The sequence below is a fragment of the Chiloscyllium plagiosum genome, unplaced genomic scaffold (genome assembly GCF_037043375.1).
Source record: "Chiloscyllium plagiosum isolate Xiang-an unplaced genomic scaffold, Cpla_swu_hap1 HiC_scaffold_5, whole genome shotgun sequence".
In the NCBI taxonomy this organism is placed as follows: domain Eukaryota; kingdom Metazoa; phylum Chordata; class Chondrichthyes; order Orectolobiformes; family Hemiscylliidae; genus Chiloscyllium; species Chiloscyllium plagiosum.
Genome location: NW_028270143.1, coordinates 111080504 through 111100687, shown reverse-complemented (window position 1 = coordinate 111100687; position 20184 = coordinate 111080504). Strand labels below are relative to the sequence as shown.

Here is a 20184-nt window from a genome sequence, read left to right as displayed (position 1 = left end):
TTCCCTTGACCTAAAAAAAAAGTGCCCCAGCTTTAATTTTTGAATTTTATAAAATTAGTAAATGCTGAAAAATTAGAACACAAAGATGGGGGAAGAAAAGGTAAAGTGTTATAATACCTGCTAACTAAAGCACAACAGTGCTGTCCTTCACCTGCCCTCCACAAAGCAGTATGAATTCAAAAACATTAAGAGGAAGATATTTGCATTTCTGAACTTCCTGTGGAGTCCTGGCATTTCATTTTTCTCCTGTAATAGTTCTGCCCTAACAATAAAGAATATAAATGCAATTGAGGGAACCTTATTGGGGGCACCAAGAGTTTTAAAATGGACCAATTGGGGAACAAGACAAAAGTAAGGAAATGAAAGAAAACTGAGGATTCTGGAAACACACAGTAGTTAGTCATCACTGGTAGCAAATAATAAAATTATGTCTCTCGGTGTTAATGTCTATTTTAATTAATGTGGGCTTTTGACAGGTTGTGTCCTCCATATGATTGCGTTGGTTTCTATCTTACTCAGAAGCATCAAGAACACACATCTTTTAGAGAAGCTCTGTTCAGTCAGCTAGATTTGAGCATCTTAACAATACCATGAAATCAGTAGATCAATAAGGTTTAACTGTGAATAAAAAGAGGACCTGCTGAGTTCATTTGTGTTCAAAATCTTGATTCACCTGCACCATTGAAGCTGAGGTACCTTACCTTTAATGACTGCTGTTGTTAGCCCGTGTGTTTTTGGGCCCACTCTTTTCAGCAGTTTTACAGCCATTTAAACAATTGAAAACTACTTAAATTGATAATATGAAGCTGCCAAATAAATAATCAGTGAGTGGGTCTCCTATTGGTTTCCATCAGATAATCCAGAGGTCCCAACATTACTGATGCCAACTTCAACTAAATTCACTTCACGGCTGGAGACACAGGATACTGCACAGACTGTGGGATCTGACAGCATTGTGGTATTGTTCTGGAGACATTGTGGGCGGCACCGTGACACAGTGGTTAGCACTGCTGCCTCACAGCACCAGAGACCTGGGTTCAATTCCCGCCTCAGGCGACTCTCTGTGTGGAGTTTGTACATTCTCCCCGTGTCTGCGTGGGTTTTCTCCTGGTGCTCTGGTTTCCTCCCACAATCCAAAAATGTGCAGGTGAGGTGAATTGGCCATGCTAAATTGCCCGTGGTGTTAGGTGAAGGGGTAAATGTAGGAGAATGGGTCTGGGTGGGTTACGCTTCGGCAGGTCGGTGTGGACTTGTTGGGCCAAAGGGGCTGTTTCCACACTAAGTAATCTAATCTGATCTAAGACTAGTCCTGCACAGCTTGTGATGCCTTTAGCCAAGCTGTTCTTATACGGCTGCAACTCTGGCATCAGCGTGATGATGTGGAAAATTTCCTGGATATCTCCTCAAAACAAAAAGCAGGACAAATTCAATCTGACCAATTACTGCTCCATCAGTCTATTCCCAGTGATCAGTAAAGCGATGAGGAGATCGTCAACGGTGTATTCAAGAAGCTCTTGGTTAGCAATAACCTGCATACTGATGCTCCATTTGAATTTTTCCAGGCTGACTCTGCTGACCTTATTACAGGCTTAGTTCAAACATGGACAAAAGACCTGAACACCAATGGTGAACTGAGAGTGACTTCCCTTGAGATAAAGACATGTTTTGACTCCAACAAAATTCCACTTGTTGGAGTCCAATCTGTCTCAAAGAAAAGTGGTTCATGCTGTTGAAGGTTAATTATCCAAGTCCCAGGACATCATTAAAGGAGTTCCTTGGGTCTTTGGGTAGCCTCCTTGGCCCAATCATCATCACCTGCTTCATCAATGACCATTCTTTCATCACAAGTTCAGAGTGGGGTTTTGTTTTTTCTGATCGCGTAGTGATGAATACCATTTGCAACTCCTCAGATACTGATACATGCATATCCAAATGCAACAAGACTTGGACAATGTTCAGGCTTGGGTTGATGTTGCAAATGACATTGCATGGTAATTGCTTACATGTGCAATAACCACCTCCCACAGAAGTGAAACCATCCATCTTCACTTGACGCTCAATGGCCATGCTATTGCTGAATTCCCCACCATCATCATTCTTGGGGTGATACTATTGACCAGAAATTGAACTGAACTAGCCATCTAAGCACATTATCTGCAAGAGCAGTTCAGAGGCTGGTCCTGGTTCTGTGGCGAGTAACTCACCTGATACTTCAAATCCTGTAAGCCATGTATAAACCACCCATCAAGAGTGTGATGGATCGCTGTCCACTTGCCTGGATGAGTATAGCTCTAACAATACTCAACACTATTTTTTGGATAAAGGATATTTTTTGGAGTTTGGGTCTGTTCTGATCTATTATGGCCCTTTGGAAAACAACTTGGTTTAACCTGATCAGGCCTGTCACTTCAGATTGCCTGCCATGTCAACACATCGCTATGCTCCAGGGCTAAAATCTCTGTCTCTGTCTTGCTGCGATGCTCCAGCAAAGCTCAACACAAGCTGAAAGAACAACACCTCATTTTCCACTTGGGATCTCTGCAGTCTTCTGGGCTCAATATTGAGTTGAATAATTTTATGGCTTAGTACCTCGTCCCATTTCCTTATCCCAACCCCATACACTAGGTCTTGTCATCATGTGGGCTACTACCACAAACCCACCCATTGTCATCTCCTAATGGTCCCTGTCAGTCGCAATTCATTATCCCAGGCTTTCCTTTATCTGCCCAACAGTTTTGCCTTTTCTATGGGCCCCATCTTTTTTTTTTAAACTCCTTACCCCGCCCCAGCCTTTTCACATATATATCAACCTTTTCCTACCTACAATCAGTTCTGAAGAATCATCACTGGACCAGAAATATTAACTCTGCTTTCTATCTACAGATGCTGCTGAGTTTTTCCAGCAATTTCTGGTTTTCTTTAATATATGCAGACATGTTGAGTTCGACCTTTTGAGAAAAATAACTTGATCCGTTTGGGCCACGCAAAATTTTTCCAAAGGTCCCAAAGTCAGCATGTCTACAGGACTGGTTAAGTCTGCTTCAGTCTTCGGGTATACAGAGAAGGGATATCTGATCTGTGCAAAATATTTCTTCAAAGTCTCTTCTATTTCAAAGTGCAGTTTTCTGATTGTTAATTTCCATTCTTTCTTACTCCCATCCTCTGAGACCATAATTTACTTCAGAAACTTTATTTTTAAATAAACAAATGTTTTGATTTTATATTTCATCATGGTTTATTCAAAAATTTATTTGGTGCCCCTTTTTTTTCTGTCAGTTGAAGGTTTAAAACATTTACCCATAACCTTGGCCTATCACTAATCTGCACAACTTAATGCCTTGTCTTTCAATTTGGTGCCATCTTTTATTTTCCTTAGTTTGCTATGGATGATTCTTCCTTAATTTTTTTTATTCAGACATGGGATGAGCGTGTCAGCTACAATGTATTGCTCATTCCTAATTGCCCAGAGGGCAGTTAAGTGTGAATCACATTACTTTGAAGTCTGGAGTCACATGTAGACCAGATCAGGTAATGATGACAATTTCCAACCCTAAAGGATGTTTGTGACCTAGATGGGTTTTTCTGGAAATTGGCAGTAGCTTCATGGCATCATCATCAGCAGATTTTTATTGAATTTAAATTCATCCATTTGCTAGGTGGGGCTTGAACCCGTGTCCCCAGAACATTATTTATGTCACTGGATTAATAGTCCAGCAATAATATCCATGAGGCTGTCGCCTCCTCTTATGTTGAGAAAGGATTCCTGAAGAAGGGCTTATGCCCGAAACGTCGATTCTCCTGTTCCCTGGATGCTGCCTGACCTGCGCTTTTCCAGCAACACATTTTCAGCTCTGATCTCCAGCATCTGCAGACCTCACTTTCTCCTGTTGAGGAAGATAGACAATTCTTTCTCATTACTACTTCTCTAAATATTATCTTCATAAATATCTACTGACCCGACTTAAATTGATCTTAGTCAACTTTGTTGTCCGACCTCTGTGCAGGGATTACTTTTGTTTTCGCAATTTCAGTCCCAAGTTTCTTGCCTTCAGACAATTTAGCATGCAATGATCACTCTTCCTGAAAGAATCATTTGCTGTGAGGTTAATAATTAATTCTATCTCACTATTCATCTCCAAGTCTAAAATCGTCTCTTCCACAGTATTATTTCAAGAAAGTATCCTGCATACATTCTTTAAACTCAATCCCCTGACTACCTTTGCCAATTGGGTTTGTCCAATCTGTAGGAAGATTAAGGCCACTCTGGATTATTGCAGAACTTCCTTGCGAGCTTTAATTACAATTTGATTTATGTTCTCTTCTACATTGTAGCTACTGTTGGGGTATCTGAGGACTGGTCCCACCTGTAACCTATGTTTTTCCTGATGTCCTTACTTATTTATAATCAAACATGTCTACATCTTTACCTTGCAAACCAGGTTCACTTTCACCACAATACTCCTCTCCTCTTTCATCAGCAGGGACACTGTCTGTCCTTTCCTTCCAGTTTTCTGAACAGTCAGGTCAATGTTCAGATCCCAGACTAGTTTATATCGAACATTCCAGTGCAGTTCAGGCCCTTCAATCCTTGATGTTGCGCTAACCTGTGAAACCAATCTGAAGCCTTTCTAACCTACACTGTTCCATTTTCATCCATATGTCTATCCAATGACCATTTAAATTACCATCCAATTACCTTGCAACCATGTCTATGTGATGGCAATCAGATCACATCCATTAATTTATGTTAATGTCATCAATCTCTTTCCAAATGCTTTATTTTGAAATCATCCGTGGGTTGTGGGCATTCCTGACAAGACCAGCAATCATTGTTCGTTCCTAATCGTCCAGAACACAGTTGAGTCATCTGGATTTCTCTGGGTCTGGCTTCACATGTAGGCCAGACGAGGAATGACAGCAGATGTTCTTACCTAAAGGATATTCATGAACTAACCACACTGTAAGTAATCTAATCTAATCTAATCTAAACAGATTTCTACAATAATTGACAATTGTTACATGGTTGCCATTAGACTAGCTTTTTATTCATGATCTTTATTGAATTCAAATTTCATGATCTGCATGGTGGGTTTTGAACCCATGTACCCAGAATATTAACACTGTGTTCTGGATTACCAGTCTAGTGACGTTTTCACGATATCACCATCTCTTTTGAAGCATCTTTACTCAGACAAAGACCTTTTACTATTTGTCCTGACAGTAGCTCTCAGCAAACTTTATGACCATTCTTTTTATTCCCTCATCAAAGTCATTTCTAGAAATTATAGAATTATGCCAATCCCTATGGCATGAGGCACACTGTGCTCTCTGTTCAATAACCCATGTTCTATCCAGGCAAACATGTCACCCTGGACATCGTGAGCTTTTATTTTGCTGTGATAGCCTTTGATGTGAAACTTTATCAAATCCCTCCTTCTTATCCACAGCACTTGTTACCACCTCAAAGAATTCCAATAGGTTGGTCCAACATGATTTCTCCTCTCAGAAAAGCAAGCTTGGCCTTCGTGTTTAGTCTTGGAACTCACTGAAGTTCTCCACTACCTCTGATTCCTTTTTATATCCATCCATGACAGCTGCTGACCCAGAAATTATACGCTTCTCCACAGAAATTGGTTGCCAGTGAAAAGGTTCATGGCAGTTTACTAAGATTCCACTGCTGGATTGTGGTGTAAAATTACAGTGGACTGTCGAAAGACTGGATGCTTCTATGAAATAGGAAAAATATGTTGTGTACATTGGGCTTGACTGGTTAGCTGTAATTTGTATACAAAAATTGAGAGAATGGCAGATATTGGATTGCAAGCTAGCCAGTTCCATATGCTTGATCAAATTCTGCTTTTCCCTTGCCAATGCTTAATATGTAGAAAATTATAAGAAAGACATACTCTTATTGTAATTAATTTACAACCATAGTTCAGTTGGTAAATTGGTTTCCAAGTTTTCTTTAAAATAACATAAATGTCAAAGAAAGTAAGTCATTAATTTTTCAAGGGATATTTACATTCATTGTATTTTGTGTATCTTCATGTTGAATTATGAAATTTACAGTACAAAGGACTATTTAGTTCCATAGCACCGAAACAGGTCTTGGCTCATTAACTGGAACAAGAGACTTTGTTATTCTCCTGTCCTTTCCCAGTTTTCTTTAGTGTTTTTCTCTTTTGAATGAAATGGAAGAATATATACACATGAATTTTTCGTGTGCTTTTCTTGCAGGTTGTTCTGCTATAACTAGTTTCATCAGCGCAAATTGGCTATAATGTGATTGATGAAGTGTGGCCATAGTTTAGATAACATGAACTTTCTACTGAGCGGATGTAGCGATTTTCTATTAGCGATTTTCTGTAGCACAAGATTGCAGAGGAACACAACTGTCCCGTTATAGCAGAACGACCTGTGCTTGAATTACAAAAGACTGCACTTTATGGCTACTTTGAAAGCAGCAGTTACTGTGAGTAGTTGTTCGACTTTTAATTATCATCTTCGAACTAATTGCATTCTGTCGAATTGTTTCTGCAGGGAGAGAATGAACTTTTTAAAAATTTCCCAGCATCTTCCATTGTTCAGCCGGAGCTAACTTAAAGGTGTATGGATCAGCTTCACTGCCTTGCTGCACCACTGCATTCCATCTCTCGGAGTTCTGGCTGTGACATTGTCTTAATGTGCAGTTTGACTTCAACAATTTTTTTGTATTTTCTGCACTTAAGTAGGCAGTTTCAAAATTGTGTAAAACCAATTTTGTAAATAGTTTAATTTTGTGTGTCTGAATTTATTAATGTTTTTTTTCATTAGCCTACAGATGAAGATGAGGAAACACGAGTATATCGTTTGAAAATTGAAGAGCAGAAAAAACTCAGAGAAGAAATTCTGAAACAGAAGGAACTCCGACGTCAGCAGCAAGCCGGTGCCCGAAAGAAAGAATTGCTTGAACGTCTTGCACAACAACAGCAGCAGCAGCCGCCTGCTGCACAACAACTATCACAACTAGTAAATACCTCACAAGCTCCCCAGAACATTAACGTGTCCACACTACAAGCTGTAAGCCTAGTACAGCCAAACATAAAAAACAGACTATTCACAAAGAAACAAGTCACAGGAACACAACAGCAATTTATTAAAACTCATCAAACAGGGAATGTTATACAGGTTCAAGCAGAAATGAAAAAGAACATCAACCAAATCAAACAGGTCAGACCTGCACCTTTAAATCAATTTCAGTTTCCAAAAGTTGTTCAGTCTAAACCTGTTAACTTACCAGGATCTAGCATGCAATGTGGAAAGGTGATTGTCCCTTCAGTCAAGACTCCAGAATTGAAACCTGGTGTGAAACGGACTGTAATGCAAAGGATGAACAGTGGAGGAGGGGATGGGCCTCACATTAATCCCAAAATAAGAGTCCTCAAGCTTCCAACTATGGTAAGACCTAGGTTTCTTTGTACATATGCATTGTGCAATTGCTAGAAAGAAAGCCAATTTTGTTTTAACTTTGACAGTGATAACCTCGGTTTATGCAAGTCATATCGCAGGTGCGAATATGAATGTTTGGTTTTGTATGTTTTGTTCCAGCTTTGGTTTACAATTTACTCATCTTCATTTCAAGGTTAAAATAATTTGCTAAAGCAGTTTGGTTTTAGAAGCTTGAAAAAATTTCTGTTGCATCAGAAAAAAAATTGTCGCGTGATTTTGTAGAAATTTTGTCTTTAATTGTTCCTTCAGTGTCATTTTAGTGCTGAGTATACACATCTTTTTTGCCAGTGGTTCAGAGACTTCTGTTGTGCATTCACAAGTATTTAGGAAGTTAAAATCTGGTATAGCCTCACAGTGCATTTTTCTGTCATTTGCTTGTTATGTTTAGTACAAGTAAATGTTGGAAAAGAGCACTGTTCTTCGAAAATAAATCAACATTTTTGACTTGATAGTGAGTCACCTTTAAATCTGATTTTTGTTTTGCCAGACGGTGTTGCTTGTAGAAGTGCAAAATAATCTATATGTGACCTCCAGTAAAATCTCCTGTAGGTAATGCCCATGTGTACTAATTAAACTTTTGATATTAATAGTACTTCAAATAATTCAGGTTTTATACCTTAAGGTGAAAGAAGAATGCTAAATCTGCTTATTTTCCCATAACTGTCACTAGGATTTGAACAGAAATTTGAATTTTCTTTTATTTGCAACTAGTTTAAAAAAAAAAGCACTGTGTCACTGTTAATAGATTCTTGTCTTGCAAAGTCTGCCAGCAACTGGATTGGTGGCTGTACCTTTGACAGGCAGTGTATCCTTTTTATAAAGGGAATCCTTGCGAAGCTGCCCGGGAAGCTGCACTGCTGTCGTTCTGTGTACTCTGACAATGTTATCTTTTCTCTCAGTACAGAGTATCAAATGTCTGTCAGGAATACAGAAATTAATTTCATGTCACCTGACGTGCAATTAATCTTCAGAGGTTTTCATAATACCTGTACAGAAAGAGTTGCCAGTTTGCCGGATTTGGATTTCGTGGCTTAGTTGTAGATAAGGGAAATTAATTTTTCATCAGTGTTAGTACAGGCGAGCAGGACCACAAAGACTGCTGCAAATGGATGGGGAATTTGCCATGTGTTGTCACTCCAGCATAATGGTACTTAACATTTGATAGGTGTAATCAGGAGAGGTGGAATTCTATAAAAGGGGGATTAATCAATTTGCACTGTTGAATGTGGTTGGTGTTATCACCACTTGCTTAGGTTTGAGAATAGAAATAAGATTTGATCTGTCAGATTTTGAAGGTCTTTTGGAAAAGATTTTTTCCGGATAGATTTAATAAAAATACATTAGTGTGCTGGCAGATGTATGCAGTTCATGGAAACCATATATTTTCTGAATTTAACCAGGATTTTTTTTTTCTCTGAAAAAGAGTTGCAAAAGCATTTATCATCTGGAAACATTTTTTGTTATTTAGAAAATAATTATTTTCTGACTTATAAAACTGTAAAGACATCTGCAACACTGATAAAATGTGAAAAATACATAGCGAGTTGGCCAATCCAGTCTGTTTACTTTCCATACAAACAACTGACCCCAATCACAGTGAGTTGGTCTTGTTTTCCTATTATGTTTAACCCATTTTCTTCAAACAGCTATCCACTCTCTCCTTGAAAGTTGACAGTTTGTGATTTAACTACTCGCACTGGATGGGAAAGCCACAGACTTGCAATACTCTAAGTTTCTCCTATCTTCCCAATTTGCATTTGGTCTTGACAACTCAGTTGTTGTAACTATTGTCCCATCTTTCTAGCTTGTCCCATCCATTCTTGATTTTGCATACTTTAGTTTGATTTCAAAATGTTTTATTCAGTCCTGGTTAAGAAAATCTAACTATTATTCTGTACTTGTTAAATTGATTATTCTTTCCTCTTGCAATGCAAGTAATCAATGATATTGTAAGATTATCTTATAGTGTTATGTTAGTTATCTACCTCTGAGCTAGATTGTTTGAGTTCAAGTTCTACCTGCCACTGAGGTGTGCCATAACATACTGACAGGTTGATTAAAAAATAATATCCATAAGACATCAGAGCAGAAATAGGCCATTTTGCCTATCAAGCCTGCTCTGCCATTCGATCATGGCTGATATGCAATCTCCTTTACATTGGGGAGACTGGATGCCTCCTCGCAGACCGCTTCAGGGAACATCTCCGGGACACCCACACCAATCAACCCCACCGCCCCGTGGCCCAACATTTCAACTTCCTCTCCCAGTCTGCTGAGGATATGCAGGTCCTGGACTGCTTCCACCGCCTCTCCCTCACCACCCGACGCCTGGAGGAAGAATGTCTCATCTTCTGCCTCGCAACACTTCAACCCCAGGGCATCAATGTGGACTTCACCAGCTTCCTCATTTCCCCTCACCCCCCCTCCCCCCACCTTACCCCAGTTCCAACCTTCCAGCTCTGTACTTCCTCATGACCTGTCCTACCTGCCGATTTCCCATCCCACCTATCCGCTCCACCTCCCCTCTGACCTATCACCTCCACCCTCACCCCCATTCACCTAATGTACTCTTTGCTACCTTCCCCCACCCTCCTCTGACCTATCACCTCCATCTCCACCCCCATTCACCTATTGTACACTTGGCTACGTTCTCTCCACACAAACCTCCCCCCCCCCCCCCCCCAATTTATCTCTCCACCCTGGAGGCACCTTGCCTGTATTCCTGATGAAGGGCTTTTGCCCGAAACGTCGGTTTTCCTGCTCCTCGGATGCTGTCTGACTTGCTGTGCTTTCCCAGCACCACTCTGATCTAAACTCTGATATGTTTCTCAACCCCATTCTCCTGCCTTCTCCTTGTAATTCTTAATCCCCTCAATAATCAAAAACCTATCTCTCTGTCTTAAATACACGCAGTGAATTGGCCTCCATAGCCCGTTTGTGGCTATGAGTTTCAGTTTTGCCACCCTCTGGCTGAAAGCATTGCTCCTCATCTCACTTCTAAAGGCCTGTCCCATCACTAAGGCTAAGCCCTTGGGTCCTTCATAGAATCACTACAGTGTGGACACAGGCCACTCAGTCCAACAAGTCCACACCAACCCTCTGATGAGCATCCCACCCTGACTCATTCCCCTACATTTCCCCTTACTATTGCACCTAACCTACACATCCCTGAACACTGTGAGAATTTAGTATGTCCAGTTCACCTAACCTGCACATCTTTGGACCGTGGGAGGAAACTGGAGCACCCCGAGGGAACCCATGTCGACACAGGGAGAGTGTGTAAACTCCACACACAGTTGCCCGAGGCTGAAATTGAACCAGAGTTCCTGACGCTGTGAGGCAGCAGTACTAGCCACTGAGCCACCATGCTGCCCCTAATCTGTCCTACCAGTGGGAAACATCTTCATGTCTGCTCTATCCAGATCTCTCAGAATTCTTATTCAAACTTTCAGTGAGCTTAATTTGTCCAAAACTCTTGCTATACATTGTCCACAATAAGCATATTCTGTCAATGAGAGCCAAGAGAGCATTGTCCCACATGGCAAATTGGTACAAAAATTAAAATCACATGGAATTTGGGGTGGACTGGCTAAATGAATACAAAACTGGCTTGGTCATTCTGACCAAGGGGGGCACTGGAAGGGTGTTTTTTAGAATGGAGACCGGTAACTAGTGGTGTTCCATAGGGATCAGACTTGCGTCCTGTGTTGTTTTTAGTATATATAAGTGATCTGGAGGAAAATGTGAGTGGTCTGATTAGTAAGTTTGCAGATGACACAAAGATTGGTGGAGTTGCTGATAGTTCTGACAGTTGTGCAAGGATACAACAGGCTCATCATGCTAACCCACAAACCTACCAACAAACTGAAACAACTCTTGATGAATCTAAAGGACCCTGTACTAACAAGCAACAGAATGAACGTCATATGCAAAGTACCCTGCAAGGACTACAACAAACATTATATTGGACAGATGGGCAGGAAACTAGCCATCAGGATACATGAGTAACAACAAGCCACCAAAAGACATGACCAACTATCACAAGTCTCCTTATACACAGACAACAAGGGACACCAGTTCAACTGGTACTGTACATCCATTCTGAGACAAGTGAAACAAAGACATGCACGGAATTCCTAGAGGCCTTGCAATCAAACTGGGACTCCAAAAATAAACACGTCGGTTTGGACCCCATTTACCAGTCTCTCAGAAAAAGCACCGGAAGTGATATCACCCACCACAACACAAACAGTACACCAGCGCTTCACCGAAAACTCGCTGAAGATGTTACCTAGCATGGTGACTAAACGTCTTAAGAACAAATCTACCAGCTCAGCGAGCAAACTTAAAACCTGAACCACAACTTGAGCTAGAAATCTTCACAAAGATGGAACAGGATATAGATTGACAACTTGGGCACCGAAATGGCAAATGGAGTTCAATCCAGACAGATACAAGGTGATGTGTTTTGGAGGATTAAATTCTATTGTAATGGCAGAACCCTTAGGAACATTAATATACAAGCAGATCTGGGCATGCAGGTCTACAGTTCCCTAAAAGTGGCAATACATGTGGCCAAGGTGATTAGGAAAACATATGTTAAAAATCACACAACACCAGGTAATAGTCCAACAGGTTTAATTGGAAGCACACTAGCTTTCGGCGCGATGCTCCTTCATCAGGTGATAGTGGAGGGCTTGATCGTAACACAGAATTTATAGCAAAAATTTGCAGTGTGATGTAACTGAAATTATACATTGAAAAATTGATTGTCTGTTTAGCCTTTCATCTGTTAGAATACAGTGATAGTTTCACTTCTTTCATGTGTAAATCACAAAACCTTTTTTTAAAAGTTGCATTCTCGGGTTAGCTGTTAACAATGGTGATAGCTAGACAATATGTTGAAGGTGTTAGCCCCCTGTGTTCTCTGTCTATGACCTGATGTTTAGATTGATTCTAATCTAAAAAGTGAGATAACCAAGTTTTACATAAATTCATGCAGATTTTGAGCTCAGAGTTCTACATGAATGCATGCAGTTTTTGAGCAAAGTGCAATGTAACTCTGCAAGTACAAATTCACCCCACAAAATATATGTGTGCATGTGGGTCTCTGTCTGTCTGTCTGTGTGTGTCTGTCTGGGGTGGGGGTTGTGAGTGTGAGAAAGTGTGTGTGTACGTGTGTACGTGTGTGTGTATAGTGTGTGCAGAGTGTCTTAAGTCTGTGAGGGGGTGCATGTGGGAGTGTGTGTGTCTATAAGAGTGTGTGTGGGTGTCTGTGTGCGCGTTTGTGTGTACCTGTGTCTGTGTGTGTGTGTGTGTGTGTAATGCAATGGTGATCACCTGTAATGTGACATGAACCCAAGGTCCCGGTTGAGGCCCTCCCTATGGGGACCGAACTTAGCTATCAGCCTCTGCTCGGCCACTTTCCTCTGCTGCCTGTCCCGAAGTCCACCTTGGAGGATGGTCACCCGAAGGTCCGAGGCCGAATGTCCTGGACCACTGAAGTGTTCCCCAACTGGGAGGGAACCCTCCTGTCTGTTGATTGTTGTGTGGTGCCCATTCATCCACTGTCGTAGCCTTTGCTCAGTTTCCCCAATGTACCATGCCTCTGGGTATCCTTGCCTGCAACGTATAAGATAGACAACATTGGCTGAGTCACATGAGTACCTGCCATGTACAAGGTGGGAGGTGTTCCCACGCGTAATAGTGGTATCTATGTCCACAATCTGACACATCTTGCAGCGTCCACAGTGACAGGGTTGTATGTAGTTGTCCTGAGAGCCGGGCAGTTTGCTACAAACAATGATCTGTTTGAGATTTGGTGGTTGTTTAAAGGCAAGTAGTGGAGGTGTGGGGAAGGTCTTGGTGACGTGCTCATCCTCATTGATAATGTGTTGCAGGTCACGAAGAATATGGCATAATTTTTCAGCCCTGGGAAGTACTAAACAATGAAGGGTACCCTGTCAGTTGCAGCACGTGCTGTCTCCTGAGGAGGTCATTACAGTTCCTTGCTGTGGCACGTCGGAACTGGCGGTCGATGAGTTGAGCCTCGTACCCCATTCTTGTGAGGGTATCCTTGAGTACTTCGAGATGTTCGTCACGTTCCTCCTCATCTGAGCAGATCCGGTGTATGCGTAGGGCTTGTCCATAGGGAATGGCTGTTTTAATATGTTTTGGGTGGAAGCTGGAGAAGTGTAGCATTGTGAGGTTGTCTGTGGGTCTGCGGTAGAGTGTGGTGCTGAGGTGTCCGTCCTTGATGGAGATGCACGTGTCCAAGAATGAGACAGACTGTCGAGAGTAGTCCAAGGTGAGTTTGATGGTGGGATGAAACTTGTTGATGTCACTGTGTGGACAACCGCACAACAATCAACAGACAGGAGGGGAACACTTCAGTAGTCCAGGACATTCGGCCTCGGACCTTCGGGTGACCATCCTCCAAGGTGGACTTCGGGACAGGCAGCAGAGGAAAGTGGCCGAGCAGAGGCTGATAGCTAAGTTCGGTCCCCATAGGGAGGGCCTCAACCGGGACCTTGGGTTCATGTCACATTACAGGTGATCACCATTGCACTACACACACACACGCACACACATGCACACACATATTCCTACATACACATGGACACAGGTGCACACAGACACCCACACATGCACCCCCTCACAGACTTAAGACATTCTGCACTCTACACACATACACACACTTTCTCACACTCACAACCCCCACCCCAGACAGACACACACACAGACAGACAAAGACCCACATGCACACACATATTTTGTGGGGTGAACTTGTACTTGCAGAGTTACATTGCACTTTGCTCAAAAACTGCATGCATTCATGTAGAACTCTGAGCTCAAAATCTGCATGAATTTATGTAAAACTCTATTATCTCACTTTTTAGATTAGAATCAATCTAAACATCAGGTCATAGACAGAGAACACGGGGCTAACACCTTCAACATATTGTCTAGCTATCACCATTGTTAACAGCTAACCCGAGAATGCAACTTCTAAAAAAAGGTTTTGTGATTTACACATGAAAGAAGTGAAACTATCACTGTATTCTAACAGATGAAAGGCTTAACAGACAATCAATTTTTCAATGTATAATTTCAGTTACATCACACTGCAAATCTTTACTATAAAATTCTGTGTTACGATCGAGCCCTCCACTATCACCTGATGAAGGAGCGTCGCTCCGAAAGCTAGTGTGCTTCCAATTAAACCTGTTGGACTATAACCTGGTGTTGTGTGATTTTTAACTTTGTATACCCCAGTCCAACACTGGCATCTCCAAATCAGGAAGACATATGACATGCTTGCCTTCATCAGCCAGGGCATGGAGTACAAGAGTTGGCGAATCATGTTGTAGCTGTACAAAACCCTTGTTAGGTCACATTTGGAGTATTTTGTGCAGTTTTGTTCGCCAAAGTACCAGAAGGACATGGAAGTTTTGGAGAGAATGCAGAGAAGATTTAACAGGATGTTGCCTGGTCTTGAGGGCATTGTTGGTCAGGGAAGGTTAAAAAGTTTAAGATTATTTTCAATGGAAAGGTGGCGTTTGAGAGGGGACTTGATAAAATTATAAGAGGCATAGATACCGTGGATAGTCAGAGGCTTTTTCCCAGGGTTGAAGTTTCAAATACAAGGGTGCACAGGTTCAAGGTGAAAGCGGGACTTTTTAGAGGAGATGTAGTAGGGAGATTTTTTTATGCAGAGAATGGTAGGTGCCTGGAACACACTGCCAGGAGAGATGGTGGAAGTTGGCAAATTGGCAACATTTAAGAGGTATCTGGATGGTTACATGGGTGGGGAGGGAATGGAGGGATACAGACCGAATAAGGGCTGAAGGTTTATTTTTTAGTTAGGGCATGATGATTGGCACAGGCATGGGGGGTGCTGAAGGGCCTGTTCCTTCTCTTTTGTTCCACACTTGTTAACCTGCTTCAGGACACTTTGAAGATTTGCAACAGATATTCATTGTTCAGTGTTTTAGGATAAGGAATATGCTCATAAAATGCATAAGATGATAAAGGAAATCATAAATCTTCTATAGTAGGGGTGCTGAATCTAAAAAACCATGGACCACACATGGCTCACCAAAGTATTTCATGTGGCCTGAGATCTGATTTGTTGGTAACTCAGACAAATTTCCGGCTCATTCATACAGCCAGAATTTCAAATACAGATGACTGAAAGTGAAAGATTTTGCAAGGAACTCCTCATTAGATCCAAGGTCTTTTTTTTTCTCCCATATGTGCTACTGCAGGCTTGCTAGTGAGCGTATAAACAAATGAGTGAGAACCAGTCAGGTTTAGAGAAGCCGTGAGCAACCCAAAACCTGGAGCCTTGGCTGTGAGTCTGCGGGCTACTTCTGGGATTAGGAGGCTCTCAGGAACTCTGGTTTAAGTGAGAGGGATGAAGAAGATGACAGTCACACCATGGTTAGAAGGCAATGAAAGATCAATGGCCATGGGGGGAGTCTGAGAGAGTTGAATGGTGAGGGGATATGCAAGTATGGCTGTGACAATGAGGGCCGGGGGTGGAAATGATGGTCAGGCTGCTGGGTTGCTGCCATTAATTTTCCTTTCATTTACTTTTTAAAATTAAGTCACCATTTATCTAATTGGATTTCAGTCACTCCAGAAAAAAGGTTACTTGGCCACTTTAACGTGAATGCAAAATATTTGTTGGCAGATTAATAGTCATAGAGACATAGAGATGTACAGCATGGAAACAGACCCTTCAGTCCAAGTCGTCATGCTGACCAGATATCCTAACTTCATCTAGTCCCATTTGTCAGCACTTGGCCCATATCCTTCTAAACCCTTCCTATTCATATACCCATCCAGGTGCATTTTAAATGTTGTCATTGTACCAGCCTTCACCACTCCCTCTGGCAGCTAATTCCATATACGCACCAGCCTCTGCGTGAAAAAGTTGCCTCTTAGGTCCCTTTTAGATTTTTCCCCCCTCTCGCCCTAAATCTACGCCCTCTCGTCCTGGACTCCCCCAACCGAGGGAAAATACCTTGTCTATTTATCCCCTTCATGTTTAGTTGACATTTTTGAGGTGCAAAGCCCCATGGATTATTTTGAATTTCAAGGGGCAGAGTAAGGGAGGGTGGAAGAGGTAAGAGAAACTGGGAAAGACGAAAAGTAGAGGAGAAAACTCCAGGCTGACAGGAGACTCACTTCCGACCCACTTGCATGTGTGAATTCCACTGAGGCCAGCTCCGAATGTTCCTCACCATTGGCAACCCCAAGTTCAGCGTTAGCTAAGCCTAACACCTTAGCTTGGCCCCAGTAACCTCTCCCTTCTCTGGTGACCATGAATTGAGGCTTATTCTTTTTTTTCGTTAGCTCTGCATGTTAGCCAAAAAGGTGAAGATTGGATAATTATTAAGCTTGGCTGCTTGGCACATTTTATTGGTCATTTCTACTAATTGCCCATTTAAATCATTAATTTTTTGCTTTTGAATTTTATGCATCAATTTCATATTTATTATTGTGGCATCCCTCACCTTCCTAAACTTTGTCTCATGAGGAAGACAGAAATTGAAATGTGCCTTTACCCAATGTGAGAATGTTGGCTGCCACTCCTCTACTGGAATAGAGATAAGTGTAATGAATGGAGAATGAGTAATGTTTTTAAAAAAAAAAAGTCTTGTGTTTCCTACCGAATCAGAATCTGAGGTGTTGCTAATCCCAGGTGCTGTTTGTGAGGAGCTCATACTGGAAATGTCAAACTAATATCTCAAGTATTTGGCTCCCATTTTGTTTGAAAGGTTTACAGAAAAAGCAGAGAAGCTCCCAAGTCTTCACTGAATCAAAGAATATCGCCTTATATTGTTGCACAAATTGCATGCTGTTCCAGATGCACTGATGTGATTAAGTCCAACTGCTGAAGTGAAAATACTAAGCTGAACCTCAAGCTTTTGTTGTTGTCTGAGAACTTGACGTTAAAAGTTTAATTAAGATTTTGAAACATTTAACAATCAGTTGGTAAATGTATTCATGTTACTTTAAATGTGATTTTCTTTTCATTTGAACATTAAAAATTTCAAATACTGAAGGAAAAAGAGCTGCTTATTTTAGACAGCATTTTGATTCATACTAGGCAATTACAGGTACACAGTCCTTTATCCGAAATCTTTGGGGACAGTTGCTTTCTCGGAATTCAGAATTTTTCAGATTTTGGAATAAATGACATTCTCACAATGAAATTAAAACAAATTACCCAACAGCAGACGCACGTGTGAATAGTATGAGCGCTGAGACACATTTGATGCCTGCCAGTGCTGGGCCACACTGCCACGTCACATCTGGGTGACGTGGTTTAAGTGGGTGTGGAGTTGGGTCACCTGTTCACACGCTGAAATGACGCTCCACACTCCATGAAAAAGATTTCAGAGCTTTTCGGATTTTGGATAAAGGATTGTGTCCCGCTACTTATGCACGGTATTCTAGTAATAAAATATTTGTGATTTTCCTATCATAAAGTTGCCATGATAAATGTTAAAAAAGTAATCCACATAGACATTAAGCATTTGCAATGTGCAAGACTGTGAGATATGCAGATAACTTTCACTGGTGCAGAGCAATGACAATTGCAAAGTCTGCATGTTATACTATTTGATAGGATTGAACAATATGCTTTATAAGCAGGTATGATTTAAGTAATGGGAATTTCTGAGAGAAGAACAATTTAAATATGTTCTTTCACAATTGACAGTACTCACCCACTTTAGCAATTAGCGAGAATGAGATCATGAGACAGTTTCCAAGGTTGATGGCAGCTCTCACATACTTCTCCAAACTTGTCATATTGTTTCAGGTGATTCTGAACTGTTCAGAGTGAGGATAGTTGTCACCTGTTATTCATTGATAACAGTACAGGCATGGACAGCCATAAACACGTAAAGTGGTGCAGAAATTCAGTGAGTCTGGAAGCATCTGTGGAAAGAGAAGCAGAGTTGACATTTTGAATCCAGTATGACTTCTTCAGAACTGCAGAAACTTGGTAGTTCTAATATTTATATTGGTGCTGCACTATACATTACCTTATACTCACTAGACTTTGTGAGACCTGACCTTATTCACAAAATATGGTTTAGCTATTGTTAATTACACACGAGCAGTTAGGTTCTATGGTACCAATGATTTTCGGAGGAGTGACAAGAGGTTTAAGCATGATTTTGCCAGATGATGCCTTTAAATAGTACCATTGAAAATTAATGAGTGGGTTTTTCCTACACTTTAGAGCCGTTACTGTGGGTATGTAACGGAATAAAATATTTATTTCCATCATTACAAGGAAAACCATCTTTTGCTTTTGTCCTACAAAATGCAAGTAAATTAGCCATTTTTGTGTGGATGAAGTGAATTCGTCTGTAGTTTATTTTTCCAGTTTCTGCAAGGTCATACTGCATTTAGCACATGGTGAGTGGTAAAAGGTTTTGTGTTGAGTGAAGACACTGAGCAGCATGATGCTGTGTTCTTACAGCAGGGGAGCGAGAACACAGGCTTTTCTCATCCTGAGGTCCAGTCTCAACAGCGGCAACACCAGCAGCATCTTCAGAAACAGCAGCCTGTTCGAAAGGTCACATTGACAAAAGGAGCGCAACAGCCACAGCAGCGTCCACAGCAGCAGCGGCAACAATCTGTACCACAATTATTAGGAATGACAAAGAATTCAGCCAATCAGCAGAACAGGGTAAGCACATCTATTTTCAAATATTGGAAGTTCGGTTGCCTTCTACTGCAAAAGTAAAAGAGGCAGTCAGCCCGTATGTAATAAGGGATTAATTGTTTTAAATTCATTAACCCTTCATTGTATTCAATGAATACATTTTGATAACTGGTTCTAAAATTTTGCCTCTAAAGAGGAAACAGAGTCTGGGATGGATCCTCTTTTTCTCTTTGGACAGTCCTGGTCTCCTCACTCCCAAAGGTGTTTCCCTATGTTATGTGGAAGGAAATAATTTTGACAGGTTTTGCAGTGTTTTCATAAAACTGTCAAGTTTCTTACCTGTCATTCCGGTGACATTATCATCTGGCACTGTCTCAATAAGCAGTTAATGCTGCTACTTCAAGCTTTCTCAAACTCACTTGCAGAACAGGGTGTTGTCCCTTTTTCACACATAACAGTTGGCAGGTGGTTGAGAAAGGAATACCCAAATGCGTAATTTGGAACTTTGCTCTACATTTCCTCGACTTTGAGAAGTCAAATGTAGACTAGTTGACTGCTTTGCAGAATACCTCTGTTCAGTTCTTAAACATGATTTGAGCTGCTTGAAGTTTTAATTCTCTACCCTGCTTCCAGTCTGGCCTTTCTGTCCATGGCCTGCTACACTATTCCGATGAAGCTCATCACAAGCTGAAGGAACGGCACTTCATTTTGGCACAGCAATCTATAGCCTTCTGGATTCATTGTCTAGTTCAGCAACTTCTGCCTCCATCTTTCTCTTTTCATTTTTTTTTGGTCATGGTTCATTCGGGGAGCGTTAGTCAGGAGGTAAGTTTCTTGCCTCTGACCTGGTCTTGTAGCCACAGTATTTGTATGACCAGTACAGTTCAGGTTTTGGTCAACATCCTAGAGTGTTCACGGTGGGGGGAGTTCAGTAGTAATTTCATTGAATGTCATGGGCCTGTGGTTAAATTCTCTGTTGGAGATGGTCATTTACTGGCACATCTACA

General features: G+C 41.3%; 1 protein-coding gene across 3 annotated transcripts in view; it reads left to right on the top strand.

Moving 5' to 3' along the window:
* Positions 1-20184, top strand: part of rbm33a (RNA binding motif protein 33a) — a 163721-nt gene that overhangs the window by 101737 nt on the left and 41800 nt on the right. For 2 of the 3 annotated variants that reach the window (XM_087987564.1, XM_087987563.1), the window contains 2 exons: positions 6814-7437; positions 18992-19201. In XM_087987564.1, the coding sequence (XP_087843690.1) occupies positions 6814-7437; positions 18992-19201 (834 nt within the window). The remainder of the gene's footprint in view (positions 1-6813; positions 7438-18991; positions 19202-20184) is intronic. The other variant, XM_087987565.1, reaches the window with a different exon arrangement.